This window comes from Catharus ustulatus, chromosome 1 (assembly GCF_009819885.2).
Source record: "Catharus ustulatus isolate bCatUst1 chromosome 1, bCatUst1.pri.v2, whole genome shotgun sequence".
In the NCBI taxonomy this organism is placed as follows: Eukaryota; Metazoa; Chordata; class Aves; order Passeriformes; family Turdidae; genus Catharus; species Catharus ustulatus.
This window is the reverse complement of record NC_046221.1, coordinates 165,265,094-165,282,532: the sequence shown is the minus strand read 5'-3', so window position 1 is coordinate 165,282,532 and position 17,439 is coordinate 165,265,094. Positions and strand designations below refer to the sequence as shown.

At 63.5% G+C, this 17,439-nt stretch overlaps 2 protein-coding genes across 2 annotated transcripts in view; both read right to left on the bottom strand.

Moving 5' to 3' along the window:
• Positions 1-17,439, bottom strand: part of LOC116999522 (NAD(P)(+)--arginine ADP-ribosyltransferase 2-like) — a 703,496-nt gene that overhangs the window by 150,758 nt on the left and 535,299 nt on the right. The window lies entirely within an intron of this gene.
• Positions 1-17,439, bottom strand: part of PLEC (plectin) — an 81,306-nt gene that overhangs the window by 26,156 nt on the left and 37,711 nt on the right. Inside the window, exons 31-38 of the mRNA XM_033065837.1 lie at positions 13,677-17,057; positions 6,829-13,154; positions 5,913-6,450; positions 5,526-5,666; positions 5,216-5,403; positions 3,548-3,718; positions 1,472-1,631; positions 79-158 (exon numbers count right to left, since the gene is read on the bottom strand). Of these exons, the coding sequence (XP_032921728.1) occupies positions 79-158; positions 1,472-1,631; positions 3,548-3,718; positions 5,216-5,403; positions 5,526-5,666; positions 5,913-6,450; positions 6,829-13,154; positions 13,677-17,057 (10,985 nt within the window). The remainder of the gene's footprint in view (positions 1-78; positions 159-1,471; positions 1,632-3,547; positions 3,719-5,215; positions 5,404-5,525; positions 5,667-5,912; positions 6,451-6,828; positions 13,155-13,676; positions 17,058-17,439) is intronic.

Here is a 17,439-nt window from a genome sequence, read left to right as displayed (position 1 = left end):
TGCCAACGCCCCGGAGCCCCCGCGGCTCCCGGCACGGCTCGTCCAGCGGTGCCCAGCTGTGCCCAGCGGTGCCCGCACCTCTCCGTCTCCTCCCCGTCCCACGGCGACCCCTCCGCGCTCTCTCCGGTGATCCCGGGGTCCCCCACAGCGCCGTGCACCTGCGAGCAGAGCAGAGGGACGGTGGGAACAGGAGCCCAGGTCCTGGCAGGGGACAAGGCTCTTCCACATTGCCCCCGGCACGCCCGTGCGGAGGTCTGGAGCGCTGCTGTGTCTCCCCATCCCCAGCAGCCGGGACAGAGCTCCCCCGGCCAGGATCCCCCACGTCTGTCCTGTGCTCCAGCCATCACCAGCGCAGCTCCAGCTCCTCCGAATTCCTGTGCTACACCCTGATTTCCCAGCCTGTTCCAGCTGGGACCACTCCCAGACCTCACCCTGCTGCCCCTCGGTGTCCGTCTGGTCCCCAGTGTCCCCACACCGGCTCTGTGCCCTGGGTGAGCCCAGACTGACCCACGGAAAGCTGACCCGTGGAAACCCCGCTGCACTGGCACGGGCAGTGGTGTTTCAGACGCTCCTCATGCTGCAAGTGCAGCCACTTCTCCACAGCACACGGGAGAAAATATCGGGCAAACACCAAGATTTGCAAACCTGGCACAGGCACGGACACGGGGCACGAGCAGGCAGCTGAAACTTCGTGCTCCAGTGGAGAGCAGGACTGGCAGGAGGGATCACACCAAGCCTGCACCCAAAGGCTGAGGGTGATGCTGCTCCCACAGCCCGGGAGCTGTAATTAACGGTAATTAACCGTTTGCTAACCCTGATGATTAAGCCAAGTCACCTGGCTGAGCACAAGGAGAGGGGGACACTGCTGCATCCTCTGGGAAATGGGGCACAGCCACGGTGATGCCACAAGGATGGAGATGGGCCCAAAACCTGAGCAAGGACACAACCACAACTCCAAGGTGTACCGGGGGAAAGAGCCAGGGAATGTGGGCTGGATAAAGGTAGGCTGGATAAAGAGGAGATAAAGGTGGGCTGGATAAAGAGGAGGTAAAGGTGGGCTGGATAAAGGTGGGCTGGATAAAGGGGAGATAAATGCGGGCTGGATAAAGAGGAGATAATTGTGGGCTGGATAAAGAGGAGATAAATGTGGGCTGGATAAACGGGAGATAACCCTCCCGTGCTGCAGGAGTGACCTGTGGAAGGTGACACGAGGCAGCCGAGCAAGAGCCACAGCACGAGGGGCTGGGAGTGCCTGGGCTGCGTCTGCTGCAGAAAAAGCCTCAGGCTCTGGTCAGGAGCAGCTGTGAATTCCCTGCACGAGGGGAGGAGGCTGCAGGCAGGTGCTCGTGCCGGTGCCACTGCGGTTCCTCGTGGGAATGCCAGCAGGGCTCAGTCCCGTCGGGGACACGCTGGGGACACGTGCTCACTGCTGTCACGATGCCACCAGCAGGGCCCCAACCAACCCACGCACCCACAGCGCCGGCACCAGTGCCACCCACCAGCCGGACCAGCCACCAGCAGCGCCGGGCTCCCTCTGGAGCTGGAGGACCCGGAGCTGCCTGGCTGTGACAGCCGGGACAGACGGACCCGGAGCTGCCCGTGACAGCCGGGACAGACGGACCCGGGGCTGCCTGTGACAGCCAGGACAGACGGACCCGGGGCTGCCTGTGACAGCCGGGACAGACGGACCCAGAGCTGCCCGTGACAGGCGGGACAGACGGACCCGGAGCTGCCCGTGACAGGCGGGACAGACGGACCCGGAGCTGACTGTGACAGCCGGGACAGACGGACCCGGGGCTGTCCGTGACAGCCAGGACAGACGGACCCGGAGCTGCCTGTGACAGGCAGGACAGACAGACCCGGAGCTGCCTGTGACAGCCGGGACAGACGGACATGGAGCTGCCTGTGACAGCCGGGACAGACGGACCTGGAGCTGTCCGTGACAGCCGGGACAGACGGACCCGGAGCTGCCTGACAGTGACAGCCGGGACAGACAGACCCGGAGCTGCCTGTGACAGCCGGGACAGACAGACCCGGAGCTGCCTGTGACAGCCGGGACAGACGGACCCGGAGCTGCCTGTGACAGCCGGGACAGACGGACCCGGAGCTGCCTGTGACAGCCGGGACAGACAGACCCGGAGCTGCCTGTGACAGCCGGGACAGACAGACCCGGAGCTGTCCGTGACAGCCGGGACAGACAGACCCGGAGCTGCCTGACAGTGACAGCCGGGACAGACAGACCCGGAGCTGCCCGACAGCTCCCAGAGAGGCAGATCCGAGAGGACACAGCCTGTGCCACCCGGCTCTGCGCCTGGTGCCCGGCAGGACGTGGCAGCCCTGGGGCAGCTCCATCCCCGCCCGCGCCGCGCTTTCCGCGCCTCACAGCCGGGCTCCGAGCCGCAGCGGCACGGCCGGGGGGGTCTGGGGGTCCCTGGCCGTGAGGAGTTCAGCGCCCCGGCGAGGGGGGGGCGTGGGAGAGGCCGGCCGGTCTTTGTGGAGAGCTGTACAGAGCGTTCCCGGAGCGGCGGGGGCCGAGCCAGCAGCGCCCGGGGCGGTGGGCACAGCGAGCTGCGAGCGCTCGGTGCCAGCAGGGCCGAGCCACGCCTGGGACAGCGGCCACGGGTCCCACAGGACGGGGCGGTGCTGCCACTCACGCCCCGAGGGCACGGAGCCAGGGACAGCCCCGGGGTGCTCGGCACTCGGTGCCTCGGGTGCCGCCGCAGGGCTGAGGGATGGTTTTGAGTCCTCGGGTTTTGGCTTTTGTACTTTTCAGAATCTCTGCTGATTGGTGTGTAACTCTGAAACTTTGTGTTAGGTGTTCTAAGTTCTGTTCACAGTCGGGAGTTGGACAAAACGATTCTTTTCTGGCTGGAGAATCAAGGACAACTGGTACCCAAAAATCAGAAACAACAGCGAGGGAAAGGGGGCTGACACTTCCCAGCCTGGGACTGTGCTTGGATAATTGACCCCGATGTGTGGATGAACCAAAACTTATAAAAGTGTAAAACTCGTGCCCAGGATCCATCCTGGATTTGATTTGGGTGCAGCCCCGGGCGGGCTCTTGCACTGCCCAAGGTGAATCCTTTCAATAAATTCCTATTTTATCCCTTCTGCTCTCTCTGTTCCGGGTCAGCCTTTCCAGGCAATGGCTCAGCTCGAGGGGCGGGGAGGGTCGGCCCCAGCCCCCGCAGCAGCAGGGCAGGGTGACAGGCAGGGCATTAAAATGGGGAACATCACGGAGTTCTCCATGGTGACGAGTTTGGGCCGGTCACTCCCAGCTGAAGGGACTTTGGGAGGGACAGGGGGGTCAGTGGGGCGGGAGGGTGGCACGGAGCAATGCAGGACGATGAAGAGAGTCCGTGGAGTGCCCCAGGAGCAGCCTGGATCTCAGGGCATGCCCCCTCCTCACCCTCCTGTGCTCCTTTGCCATTGAGTGGGGGTCCCACTGCCCCGGGCACACCAGGGAGGGTCCCCATGCCAGGGTGTGGGAACAGGGGCCCCCTGGCCCACGGATGTGGCTGGGCCTGGGAGCAGGGGGGATGCTCACCAGGAACCAGAGCTGGACCCCAGCAGTGTGAGGGTGGGGGGCGTGAGGGGCTTCCAGCCCGTGATGTGGGACTGGGCTGTGCTCAGAGGGTTTTTGGTGGCCTCATGAGCTTTAGGAGAGGCTACTGGCCTTGGAGGGGAGCCAGGGAGTTGTGGGGTAAGCAAGGCATATCTGGGGGAACAGGGAACACCTGGGGGACACAAGGAAATATCTGGGGGGTGGTGAGGTGGGGCAGGGCCCCCAGCAGCTTGTGTCACCTGGGGAGTGTCCTGCTGTCCGGGGACCTCTCCTGAGCCCCCCAGCGCCTGCAGCAGCCCTGACCCCCCCGATCCCCCCAGCCCTAACGGCCACATCCCAGCGCCGGTGGGGACAGACGGACGCTGCGGTTAATTGCTGATGGACAATGCAATTAACGTCCCACCCCGCCACCGCCATCTGGCCCGGCCAGCCCGGCCTCCCCACTGGCGCTGCCGACACGCTTGGCTGCTCCTGGCACAGAGACCCCCCGGCCCCTGGACATTGCAGGGGTCCTGACAGCTCTGGCGCTCCTGGCACAGTGCCTGGCGCTGCTCTGGAACGATCCTTCCTGCCTGGGCTGTGTGGTGGCACCTGTGTCACAGGGCTGGACACACCCCTCGGGCCACCTGTGCCAGTGGCTGCACTGACATCTCCAGGTCTGCCAGGCTTTTCCTTCTGAATGTTGCTGTCCTACCAGCCAGGCCATCCCATCCTGAGCCACCCTGAACCCCCTGAACCCCTCAGCCTCGCTGCCATCCACCCACAAGAGCACAGAAAGGGAGAGCCCAGAGCACAGCCCCCACTGGGCAGAGGCCATGGGCAGGCCCAGCACACACAGGAACAGTGCCATGGATTTTTGGGGTTTTTGGCAGTGTCCTTGCCCAGCCCAGAGCCCTGCTGATGAAGGGACAGGTCTGTCCTCACACAAGTGATGCTCAGACACCCCCACAGCACCAGCAGCACCCACTCCCCAAAGCCAGGGACACTGGACTCCCAGCAGCATGGGGTAGCTCTGGGGACACCCCATGGCCCTGCTCTGTGCTGGCAGCACCCAGGGCACGCCCAGGCCCAGCACCTGCACCAGGAGTTGGTCAGAGGAGCCCTGGCACCCCAAGACACTTCACCACAACCCTGGCAGCCCACACAGCCCGCAGCACGAAGCTGCAGGAGGCAACAGGAGCCCATGGTCATGGTGGTAAGGCCAAGGGGCGAACAGACCACGCAGAGCTGCCGCTGGTTTCAGAGGATTCTCCTTTACTGCCCTGGCAGGCGAGCCCTGGGTCCGCGCTGCTCCTTTTACAGACACTTCGCCGTATGTACAAGTTTAGTGTTTTGCCCCCAAAAAGAGATGTGTTTGGGTAATCCATGGACCCCCACTGTCCCGATGAGTGATGGGCGGGGTGTGGGGTCCCCCGGGAGTGGGGACTGTCCTGGAGCCGCGTGCGGTGGCACCTCATGCAAAGCCAAACGGGGTAATGAGAGCAATAATGACACCAGAGGCGGAGGGTAACATGACTGGATTTACAGGAGGCAGATGAGAGCGGGTGGGGAGGAGGAGATGTTTTGGAGATCCGCAGTGAGCCCGACACCACACTGAGAGGCCATCCCCGGGGAGGAGGGAGTGTGTGGGGCGAGTGGGGGCCAGGTGACCCTGTGGGTGCTTCTTGGGCCATTGGCTGCTTGGGCACTGTGGCCCTGGTCTCTGGCTGGGGACTCTGGCAAGTGCAAAGGGTGAGGGAGAACGTCCCCGTGTCCTCAGGTGCAGTCCCACCGGCCTCAGGGCGGGGGACGGGCTCCACGGCGGCGATGAGGGGAAGTGGTATGGACATCCAGCCACACTACAACAAAGCGAACAGAAAAGATGGGATGAGACAGGGAGAACAATCCATGGAATGGAGCCCGGCCGTCAGTGCCGCGCACCCGCTGAGGGACCGGGACAGCCCGGGGAGCTCGGCGTTACCTGTGCCAGTGAGCACGGCCGAGCTGCTGCCGCCTCCGGGGCTCCCCTCGAGCCCATCCACGACCTGCTGATGTCGGAGACCCAGCTCAGGAGCTCGCCCAGTGGCACTGGGAGGTCTTTGTTGGGACTGGAAAAAGACGTCTGCCAGAGAGAGAGCGCGTTAGCGCCGGCCCGGGGGGCAGCCAGGGGATGGAGTTACCGCGAAGAAGGAAAAGGAGGCTGGTTTTACTGAGATCTGCCTATTTCTAACAAGAGTGTGTGCCAGGCTGCTACAGCATCCCACGGCCCACCCTGTGCTGCAGGGGTCCCACGGCCCTCCTGCCCTTTGCGAGGGTCAGGAAAACCCCCTTGGCTCTGAGGGGTTCTGGGAGCAGGAGCTGCGCACACCCAGGCCGGGGTGCGGGCTCTGGCAGACACCTGCCAACGGGTCATGGAGCGTGAGGAAATCAACCTCGAGCAGAAGCACTTCCCAGATACACGGAGAGACAGACAGACAGACCGGCCGGCCGCGGCGGGCGCGTCCCGGAGGACGGGTGAGCGGGTGGGCTGGCGGAGGCAGGCGCGCAGCGAAGCCCCTTGGCGGGCGCAGTGGCGAGCGGAGGCAGGGTCCCCCCGCGTGGCGCGGAAGCACCGGGCAGCGCCAGCGCGGCACTTACGGTCGGGGCACCGGCTCCATGGCGTGGTGGTGGTGGGGATGTGCCAGCAGGCCAAGGCAGGGAGATGGGGCAGCTCGGGGCAGGGGTGCAGAGCCCCCTCCTCGCTGCACCGAGGAGTGGAAGGGATCCAGGCAGCAGCTTCAGGGCTGGTGTGGTGTGGCTGGCTGTCCAGTGCCGAGGAGCCCGCTACGTCCTCCTCTGGCACATCGGCTGCAGTAGGGTGGGTGCACCGCGGGGCCAAGGCAGTCTCCTCCTTTGGGGTGCGGGGGCTGAAGCCGGCAGGTTAATTACAAAAGAGTGCTAAGTGGTTAGATCCAAACTGGAAACTGTTTTCCTGGTGTCCGGCTCGGCCGCGCCGTGTGCGAGCAGCGGCGGGATCGGCGCGGCCAGGAGCGGAAACGGTGTCCGGCTCCCGGGGCGCAGGGTGGGGAGGATAGTGTGTGTTCTCTCTTGTCTCTTAATATACAAACACTGTCAGCACATTCGCATATATTAATTTATTAGTCTTTTCTTTTTTGGTTAAACTTGAGGCACTGCTTTGGGAGAAGAGTGGAGGTTCAAAATTAAAAAAAAAATACTAGTGATTAGCCAGCAGCGTTGCCACATGCGGAGCGGGTGAGGCGGTGCCTCGGGGGGCTGGCAGCTCTCAGGCCACGTGGAGCAGGGGCCCGCACACCCCGGGGCACTCCCGGCTCGCCTCCCACCCGCAGCTTCTGGATGCGGCCAGGGCGAGGGCAAGGGCAGCCACCTCCACGGTGCCCTGGGTACCCCCTGCGTATCTGCGCCCGAAACTCGAGGAGTAGGAGGAGGAAGAGAAGGTCATGGAGAAGCTGGAGCCAGTGGCGTCGAAGCTGCCGCGCCGGGAGCCTGAGCGGGAGCCGGTGCGGGAGCCCGAGCGTGACCCGGAGGTGGAGCCGGCGCTGCTGATGTTGTAGGGACTGTAGTAGCCCTTGCTGGACTGGGAGGAGGCCTCCAGCAGCCGCAGGCCGGTCCCATCCTCGATCATGCTCCGGTCCATGGCGTCCTTGTAGGAGATCTTGAGCTTGGTCTTGGGGCAGGTGAGGTACTTGGAATAGGTGTTGACATCGCGCAGCTTCTGGGCAGTCCGTGCGTCAATGGTGCCCTTCTGCAGCGCCTCGTCCAGGGAGACACGGCCCGGGGCGTCAGGCTCGATCAGGCCCCCCGTCAAGTACTGCACCTCCAGGAACCGCTGCCCGGCCTCGTAGTACAGCCAGCCCTTCTTCAGCGCCTGCGCCGCCGACATCTTCGTCTTGGTCCGCGGGTCCTCGAAGCCGTAGAAGGCCTTCTGCGCCAGGTTGATGCGGTCCACCATGATCTTGTCAACCAGGCCCTTGGTGACCGCGTCGGCGACGGTGCATTTGTCACCGGTGTTGGGGTCGATGATGCCGCCGGTGCAGGCCTGGGCCTCCAGCAGCCGCTGCCCTGTGATGTTGTCCACCAGGTTGCGGCGCATGGCCTCGGTGATGGACACCTTCTCCAGCGTGTCCGTGTCCAGGATGCCAGCCACCGGCCCGGTCTCTTCAGTTGGGTCAGTCCACATGGAGATCTGGGTCCGTGACAGGGCTGGGCTGACAGTGTAGGAGGAGGAGGATCCAACTGAGGACGACCGCGACCGGAAGCCACCCATGTTGCCAGAGAGCATGTCGGCAAACTCGGTGATGGAGAGGGTGCCCGAGCGGTACTGGTCCAGGGCTGACTGGTCAATCAGCCCCTTGCCGATGGCATCATCGATGTCATACTGGCGCCCCGAGCGCCTGTCGATGATCATTGACTTCACCACGCCGTCGGAGGAGGAGGTGGTGATCTCCTCCCACTCGCACTCCTGCTCTGACAGCTCCAGGTAAGTCTGGTGGTCAATGAGGCCCTTGCGATAGGCTTCATATACGGACATCTCCTTGCCTGTCTCTGGGTCCACGATCACCACCCGGCGCTTGCGGACAGAGGACTTGGACGAGGTCTTCCTCTCTCTCTTCTTCTCCTTCAGAGGCAGGAGGCAGAGGCCGGTCTCCGGGTCCGTGATGCAGCGCTCCATGAGCTGCAGGTAGGTGAGGTTCTCCTCCGTGTTGGGGTCGAAGAAGCCCTTGGTGTCGTCACTGGGGTCCAGCAGGATCTCGTTCATCTCCTCGTCAAAGAGGCCCCTCTTGTAGGCCACCTCCACGGGCAGGCGGTGGCTCTCCTCGGGGTCAATGATGCCCCCGGTGGCAATCTGGGCCTCCAGCAGGCGGATCCCGTGGTCCTTCAGGATCAGACCCTTCTTCATAGCCTGGAAGAGCGAGATGAGCTTGCCGGTGTAGGGGTCCCGGTAGCCGGTGACGGCCCTCTCGGCAGAGAGCAGCTTGTCCTTGAACTCGGGGCCCACGATGCCCATGCGCACGGCTTCCTCCACCGTCAGCTTGAGGCCCTTGATGGGGTCAATCACGTAGCCCGTGGCCGCCTGCGCCTCCAGGAGCTCGAAGGCAGTGCCGGGCCGGATGATCCCCTTCTTCATGGCCTGGTAGATGGACAGACGCTCCTTTGTGGAGTCCACGAAGACGCCAGCGATGCAGCTGGTGCCCTCCAGGAACTTCTTCAGGTTCTGAGAGACCTCCTCGACAGAGGTGAGGCCTTCCTGGAGGCGCTGGGCTGTGGCTTCATCCATCACCTGCGAAAGGACCAGCTCCTCCACGGTGATCTGCTTCCGCAGCCCCCGGAACGTGAGCTTCCGTGTGTCGCAGAGCGGGAGCAGGAGGAGCCCGGAGCTCTCGTCCTTGCGGCAGCGCCGCAGCAGCTGCGTGTAGCTGAGCTTCTCATCTGTGGAGGGGTCCACGTAGCTGCGCACCTCGCTGGGCTCTGACAGCATGTCGTACGTCTCCTTGTTGATGAAGCCCCGCTGGTAGGCCACCTCCAGGGGCAGGTGGAAGCCCAAGTGCGGGTCAACGACGCCACCGGTGGCGATCTGGGCGTCCAGGAGCTTGAGGGCCTCTTCGCTGGGAATGAGATCCTTCTTCATGGCCTGGAAGAGGGAAATCTTCTGTTCGCTGTACGGGTCTCTGTAGCCGGTCACGGCCCTCTCTGCGGACAGGAGCCGGTCGTGGATCTCTGGCCCCACCACGCCCTTCCTCACTGCCTCATCGACAGTCAGCATTTCATTCTTCGTGGGGTCGATCATGAAGCCGGTGGCTGCCTGGGCCTCCAGGAGGGAGCGGGCCACTTCAGGGTTGATCAGCCCCTTCTTCAGCGCCTGGTAGATGCTGAGTGTCTGCTTGGAGGAGGGGATGTAGATGCCAGCCACGCAGCCTGAGCCATAAAGGTACTTCCAGACAGTCTCCACGTCCAGGAGCTCCCGGAAGGTTTTGGAGCCCTGTTTCAGCAGGTTGTAGATGTCCTGTGAGATAATCCTGGCCTCGTAGAGGTCCTCGGCTGTGATGCGGCGCCGGATGTAGTCATAGGATGTGAGATTCTGCTGCCGGATGATCTCGGTCTTCTCAATGATCTCGATGATGATGATGATCATGCGCTCCTTGGACACGCGGCCCGACTGGAACTCCTCCATGAGATGTTTGCGCTGCTCCTCGGGCAGCAGGTCCGAGTGCATGATCTCCCAGAGCGACATGGAGGAGCCTGCCCGGCTGCCCACAGGGATGTCCACCTGCGTCTCCTCAAACACCTTGCGTGTCTCTGCTTCTGTGTACATGTGAGTGGTTTCCACCACTTTCGGCTTCTCAGGCTCCCGCAGAGGCAGCAGGTACAGCCCCGTCTCGGGATCCTCGATGCACCTCTCCTTCAGCTGCCGGTAGGTGAGGTTCTCCTGAGTGTTGGGGTCGAAGAACCCCTTGGTGTCATCAGTGGGGTCGGAGAGGGTCCGGTTCATCTCCTCATCGAAGTAGCCGCGCTTGTAGGCCACATCCACGGGCAGGCGGTGGCTGTGCACGGGGTCGATGATGCCGCCGGTGGCGATCTGGGCCTCGAGCAGGCGGATGCCGTGCTCCTTGACAATCAGCCCTTTCTTCATGGCCTGGAACAGGGAGATGGTATCACCCGAGTAGGGATCCTTGTAGCCCGTGACAGCTTTCTCAGCCGACAGCAGCTTCTCGTGCAGCTCAGGCCCGACAATGCCAGCCTTCACCGCCTCGTTGACGTACAGCTTGCGGTTCTTCACGGGGTCGATCAAGAACCCGGTGGCTGCCTGGGCCTCCAGCAGGATCACGGCAGTGCTGGGCCTCAGCAGGTTCCTCTTCATGGCCTCGTAGATGTTCAGCTTCTCCTTGGTAGCCTCCACATAGACACCAGCAATGCAGTCACTGCCATGCAGGAATCTCCTCACCGCATCGGTCTCAGAGAGGTCCTTCACCGATTTCTTGCCATCCTTCAGCTGCTCGTACTGGGTTTTGCTGATGATGCAGGACTCCAGCAGCTCGCTGGCCGGCACCGGTGCCCGCAGACCACTGAACGTCAGCTTCTCCTGCTTTTTGGTCTCTGCCTCCTCGATGATGGTGATCACAATCTTGATGATCTTCTCGATGGTGACTTTGCCTGTCTTGTACTGCCGGAGCAGCTCCCGCCTGTGCTCCTCTGTGAAGTACTCAGAGTGGATCAGCTCCCAGATGGTCATTGTCTGGCCCTTCATGCTGCCCACCGGCACCTCTATGGTGGCTTTGTCAAAGCACTCCTTGGCCTGGCTGTCGGTGTAGACCTCCTCCTGCTGGGACTGGATCGCCTCGTCGGACAGCGGCAGCAGGCACAGGCCAGTCTGCTTGTCACGGTGGCAAGTCTTCTGCAGCTGGGTATAGGTGAGGTGCTCCTGGGTGTTGGGACAGTAGAAAGCCTTGGCATCGTCTTGGAACTCAGCCAGAGCCTTGTTTATCTCTGGGTCGAAGTAGCCGCGCTTGTAGGCGACCTCAAGCGGGAGCCGGTGGCTGTTGACAGGGTCGATAATGCCACCGGTGGCCAGCTGGACGTCCAGCAGTCGGAGTCCAGTATCACTGGGGATGAGGCCCTTCTGGAGTGCTTGGTAGAGGGAAACCGTCTGACCTGTGTAGGGATCCTTGTAGCCAGTCACTGCCTTCTCTGCCGACAGCAGCTTCTCATGGAACTCTGGCCCCACCACCTCGGCCTTCACTGCCTCATCCACAGAGAAGAGCTTGTTACCCACAGGGTCGATGATGTAGCCGGTGGCAGCTTGAGCCTCCAGCAGGGGCAGGGCAACCTCTGGTTTCAGCAGGTTTCTCTTCAGGGCCTCGTAAAAGGTGAACTTCTGGCCCGTAGACTCCACCAGGACGCCGGCGATGGCATCCGTGCCCTTCAGGTACTGCCGCACGGACTCCATCTCGGCCACATCCTTTACGGACTTCTTGCCCTGGTGCAGCTGGTTGTAGAGGTCCTTGTTGATGATCTTGCTCTCGAGCAGCTCGGCAGCGGGCACGGGGCCCCGCAGCCCCTCAAAGCACATCTGGCTCTTCTTCTCACTTTCCTCCACAACTGTGATGACGATCTTGATGATCTTCTCCACTGTGATCTTGCCAGTCCTGTACTGCTGGATCAGGTCCCGCCTTTGGTCCTCGGTGAAGTATTCAGAGTTGATGAGCTCCCAGATGGTCATGGTCTTGCCTTGGAACTTGCCGAACGGCGCTGTCACTGTGGCCTTCTTGAAGACATCCTTGGCTTCCTTGTCAGTGTAGACCAGCTCTCCAGCTTTGGCTGCTTGGTCAGTGAGAGGCAGGAGGCACAGCCCTGTGTCGGGGTCAGTCACGCACCGCTCCATGAGCTGCAGGTAGGTGAGGTTCTCCTGAGTGTTGGGGTCGAAGAAGCCCTTGGTGTCATCAGTGGGGTCGGACAGGACCTGGTTCATCTCCTCATCGAAGTAGCCGCGCTTGTAGGCAGCTTCCACGGGCAGGCGGTGGCTGTTGACAGGGTCGATGATGCCGCCGGTGGCGATCTGGGCCTCGAGCAGGCGGATGCCGTGATCCCTGACAATGAGATCCTTCTGCATGGCCTGGAACAGGGAGATCTTGTCGCCCGTGTACGGGTCCTTATAGCCGGTGACAGCGCGCTCGGCCGACAGCATCTTGTTGTGCAGCTCCGGCCCGATCACTCCCTCCCGCACTGCTTCGTTCACCGAGAGCCTCGCGTTGTGCACAGGGTCAATGATGAAACCAGAAGCAGCCTGCGCCTCCAGGAGCACCAGTGCTGTGCCTGGGCTGAGCAGCTTCTTCTTCATGGCCTCGTAGATGCTCATCTTCTGGTTGGAGGGTTTGATCAGCAAGCCGGCAATGCTGCTCTTGCCCTGCAGGTACTTCCTGACATCCTCCCTCTGAGAGAGTTCACCCACGCTCACAACACCCTTCGCCAACTTGTCTAAGCTGTCCCTGCTCAGAATGCCGGCATCAGCCAGCTTCTCTGCTGACACCTTCTGCCGGATGCCGTCAAAGGCGAACTCCGGCTCCCCGTTCTGGGCTAAGCCGTCCATTGCATCCCGGCCGTTGGGCACAGCCTTGATGTCCAGCAGCTGCGTTGTCGTAACCGCCTCCCCAGGCAGGTCGTCTGTCTGGATCATGATCTCCCGTCTCTGGGCCAGGGCAGCCTTGTACTCCTCCTGCATCTGCTCCAGCCTCTCCCTCAGCTTCTTGTTCTCTTCTTCCAGAAGTTTCTCCTGCTGCTGTCGCTGTCTCTCCAGCTGCTGTAGCTCCTCCTGCTTGTGCCGAACGTTTTCCTCAGCTTCCTTCTGATGCTTCTTGGCTTCGTCCAACATAGCTTTCAACTGCTGCTTCTCCTGCTCCATCTCCTGCTGCTGCCGCTCCTGCTCTGCCTTCAGGTTCTGGGCTTTGTTCACCTCATCCTTAAAGAGCTTCTCCAGCTTCGATTTCTCCTCCTCAATGAGCTTCTCCTTCTGCAGCAGGGCATCTTTCTCCGTCAGGAAGCTCTGCTGGAGGAGCTGCGTCTCCTGACGGAGCTGAGCCTGCTGGGCCACCTGCATCTGGGGTGGGAGAGAGAACAGTGCGGTCAGACACCCTGGAGGGCAGTGGGGGACTGAGAGTGGGCTGAGGCAGGGGCACGGGCAGCAGGGGTGGCACGGAGCCACAGAGTCACCCACACACTCCCTACATCAGGTAAGAGTTAAGGAGCAGAGCCGGGGTTAGGGAGCCACACACAACACGGGGCACGATGAGCAGGGGGAGGACACAAGGGAGCCCCCGGCACTAAGGCTGGGAGCTGGGCACAGAGAGGAACACGGCAGGACGTGCCACGGTGGGGGAAAGAGTGGTGGGGATCCCACCTCCACGGCTCCAGGGGTTTGGGGTCCCACTCCGACGCTGCCTGAGGGGTTTGCTCCACTGCCCCCGACTCTACGCACATCCCTGACCTGCACAGGGGGTCCTGCCCCACCATCCCCAGTGCCGGTCCTTGGGGACCTGCCCAGGGATGGTGTGGGCTGGCTGGGAAGAGGGACGGCCTCCCTGTGCACCACCACCGCTAAGGGGGACCCAGAGCCCAGTACCTCCTCTGCCTTCTGCTGCAGCAGCGCCGCCTCCTGCTTCAGCTTCTCCTTCTCCTTCTCCAGGTCAGCGATGGCCTGCCGCAGCTTTTCCGCGTCCTCATCGCTCTGGTGCCGCTGGATCTCCAGGGTGTGCACCATTGTCATCTTCTCCTGTGTGGCCAGCTCAGTCTCGTGCAGCCTCTCACTGATCTCCTCCGCCTGCTTCTTGAACCGCTTGGCTTCCTCCTCAGCCTTGGCCTGGGCCATGCTCATCTCGGCCACTTGCAGCTTGAGGCGCTCGGCCTCGGCCGTGATGTCCAGCTGCCGCCGGCGCTCGGCCTCCAGTGTCTTCTGGAAGCCCTCGGTCTCCTCAGCCAGGCGCTGCTGCATCTGCTCCTTGTCCTCCTGCAGCTTCTTGGCGTGTTCCTGTGCCAGATCCTTCTGCTTCTGCAGCATTTCGGCCTCAGCCCGCAGCCGCGTGGCCTCCTGCACCGCCTGCATCTTCTCCTTCAGCATCTTCTCTGCCAGCGCCCGCTGCTGTGCCAGGTCGTCCTCGGCCAGCTGCCGCATGCGGGCGGCCTCCTGTGCCTCCACGCTCAGCCGGGCCACCTCCTCTGCCACTTGCTTCATCTTCTCTGCCTCCTCTGCCAGGAACTTCTGCGTGTTGTCCTTGTCCTTGAGGATCAGTGCCTTGTTCTCCTCCTCAATGCGGCTCTTCAGCTTGGCCAGCTCCTCCATCTGCACCCGGACCTTGAAGAGCTCCTCCTCCACCTGGGCCTTCTGCCGGACAGCGTCTGTCACCTCCTCCTTCAGACGTTGCAGCTCCTCGTCCAGGATGCCCTTCTGGTGGTCGGTCTCATCCAGCTGCAGCTTCACCTTGGTCAGCTCCTGCTCCACCTGCGCCTTCTGCCGCAGCGTCTGTTCAGCGAACTTCTTGTGCTTCTCCATCTCGGCGTCGGCCAGCTGCTTCTGCCGCAGGGCCGCCTGCTCCGCCTGCGCCCGTTTGGCCGCCTCCAGCTCGGCCTCCTTCCGCAGCTTCTCTGCATCCGCCTGTGCCTGTGCCTTGGCCTGCGCCTCCTCCTCTGCCCGCTGCTTCAGCCGCTCGGCCTCTTCCACGCGCTGCCGGGACAAGGTGGCGTCCTGCTCAGCCTTGCCACGGGCAAACTCGGCCTCTTCAGCTGCCCGCCGGGCCCGCTCGGCCTCCTCGCGCAGCCGGTCCAGGAGGCTCTGCTCCTGCTGGCGAGTCTGCAGCAGCTCCTGCTCCTTCTGCTGCACGGCAGCCAGGTGCGCCTTCTCCTCCGCCGCAATCCGCTTCTGCGCTGCCTCCCGCGCCAGCTGGATCTGCCGCTCCGACTCCTTCTCCGCCAGCTCCTTCTGCCGCCGCGCCTCCTCCACCATGGCCCGCAGCCGCTCCACCTCCTCCAGGGCCTGCCGCCGCTGCCGCCCAGCCTCCTCCTCTGCCGCCAGGATGGCCTGCACCTTCTCTTCAGCCTCACGCCGCCGGCCCTCCTCCTCCAGCGCCAGCGCCCGCTGCCGCTCAGCCTCCCGCTCCGCCTGCTCCCGGCTGCGCTGCACCTCCTCTGCTTCCCCACGGATGCGGTTCAGCTCCCGCTCCAGCTCGCTCTTGCCAGCTGAGGCCCTCTCGAAGCTGGCCTTGAGGGCGCGGATCTCCTCCTCCACCTGTCGCCGCTGCCGCAGGGTGTCCTCCACAAGCCCCTTCTGCCTCTCCAGCTCGCTCTCTGAGGAGCGCTTCAGCAGGGCGATCTTCTCCTCGATGTCCTGCTTGTGCTGGGCTGCCTGCTCCTCCAGCAGCTTGCGCTGGTAGGCCTCATCCTCCGCCAGCCGCCGCAGCCGCTCGTTCTCCGCCTCCTTCTCCTTCAGCGCGATCTCCGCCTCCGCTTTCAGCCGTGAGGCCTCGTTGATGGCCGCCAGCTTCTCCTTCAGGATGCGCTCAGCCTCGGCCCGTTGCCGGCTGGCCTCGTCCTCTGCCAGCTGCCGCTGCCGCTTGGCCTCCTCAGAGATGGCACGCAGGCGGGCGGCCTCCTCGGCCAGCTCCCGCAGCTTGTTGGCCTCGGCCTCCAGCTGCTGCTTGGACTTCTCGCTGCTGGAGCGTGACTCCTCCTCCGTCTTGGCCTTGCTCTCCAGCAGGACCTCCATCTCTGCCCGCAGCTTGGCCAGCTCCTCCTCCAGCTCTTTCCTCCTCTGCATGGCCTCGTTCACCTCCCCCTTCAACCGCGAGAGCTCTTCCTCCAGGAGCAGGCGCTGCTGCTCCCCGTTCTCCATCTCGGCCTTCAGCCGGATCAGCTCCTGCTCCGCCGCCAGCTTCTGCTGGGCTGTGCCCTCCGCCAGCTCCCGCTGCTTTTCCAGCTCTTCCTCCGCCAGCTCCTTCTGCCGCAGGGCCGCCTCCTCTGCCTTGGCGCGCTTGCGGGCCTCGCGCTCCGCGTCCTCCTTCTGCTTCTCGGCCTCCTCCTGTGCCAGCGACTTCTTGTGGGCCACCTCTTCGGCCTGCAAGCGCAGGCGCAGCGCCTCGTTGGCCTTCTGCCGCCAGCGCTCCAGCTCCTTCTCAGCCTCCTCCCGCGAGCGCTCGGCCTCCAGCTGCTGCTTCTTCAGCCGCTCAGCCTCCTCCTGCAGCTGGGCCACCACATCGTGCTCCTGCTGCAGCGACAGCTCCAGCTGCGCCGTCTTCTCGGCGAAAGAGAGCCTCTTGCTCTGCAGCTCGGCCTCAGCACTGCGCTGGGCCACCTCCTGGGCCACCTGGATCTGCCGGTCCTTCTCAGCCTCTGCCTGCCGCATGCGTCGCTCAGCCTCCTCCGCCTGCAGCCGCAGCTGCTCCAGGTCTGCCACCGCCTTCTGCTTCTCCCGCGCCGCTTCGCGCTCGGCCTGCACCTTGCGCTTCAGCTCCTCCTCCGCCTCCCGCTTCTTCTGGCTCTCCTCCTTCACCTGCCGGCGCAGGCGCTCGGCCTCCTCCTGTGCCTGCCGCTTCTGCCGCTCGGCCTCCTCAGCACGCGCCCGCAGCTCCTGCAGCTCTGTCTCTGCGCCCTCCCGCTGCTTCTCGGTGCTCTCCAGCTGCAGGCGGATGAGGCGGATCTCCTCCTCCACCTTCTTGCGGTTGTATTCAGCCTCCTCGATCAGCTTCACCTTGGCCTTGATCTGGTGGTCCGAGTTCTGCCGCAGCTGCATCAGCTCCTGCTGGATGTTCTGCTTCTGCTGCTCGGCATCCACGGCCACCACCTCCCGCCGGGTGACCTCCTCCTGCATGCGGAGCTGCAGCTCCCGCGCCTCCGCCTCTGCCTGCGCCTTGGCTTTGGCGTGGGCCTCGGCCAGCTGCCGCTGCTTCTCCAGCTGCGCCTCCACCTCCGCCAGCCGCTTCCTCTCCTCCTCTTTCAGCTTCTCGGCGGCTTTCTGGAGGGGAAAGAGGGTGCAGGGGACAGAGAGGGGAGAGAGAGACAAATCACAAGGGATGCGATCGCGCCGTGGAATCGATGCCGGCCCAGCCACGCACCGCCGAGACTGCGGAGGGGTGGCAGATGCGCGTGGAATGGCTTCGGCCCCTGGGCCACCGCATGAGCCGGTGACGCCAGCTTCCAGAAGATGTGTGGCACGACAGGGGACACACGACAGCACAGGCAGACAGGCAACAGGAGCCAGACAGCAGCGCAGGGAGCCACGTTCCAGAGAGAAGGGACAGAGAGCGAGCGGAGCCCAAGCGATGACGACGATGCGAGCAGCGTGCACATCACCACCATGGCCTCCCCTGCCAGGGGGCTGGCACAGACAGCCCCTG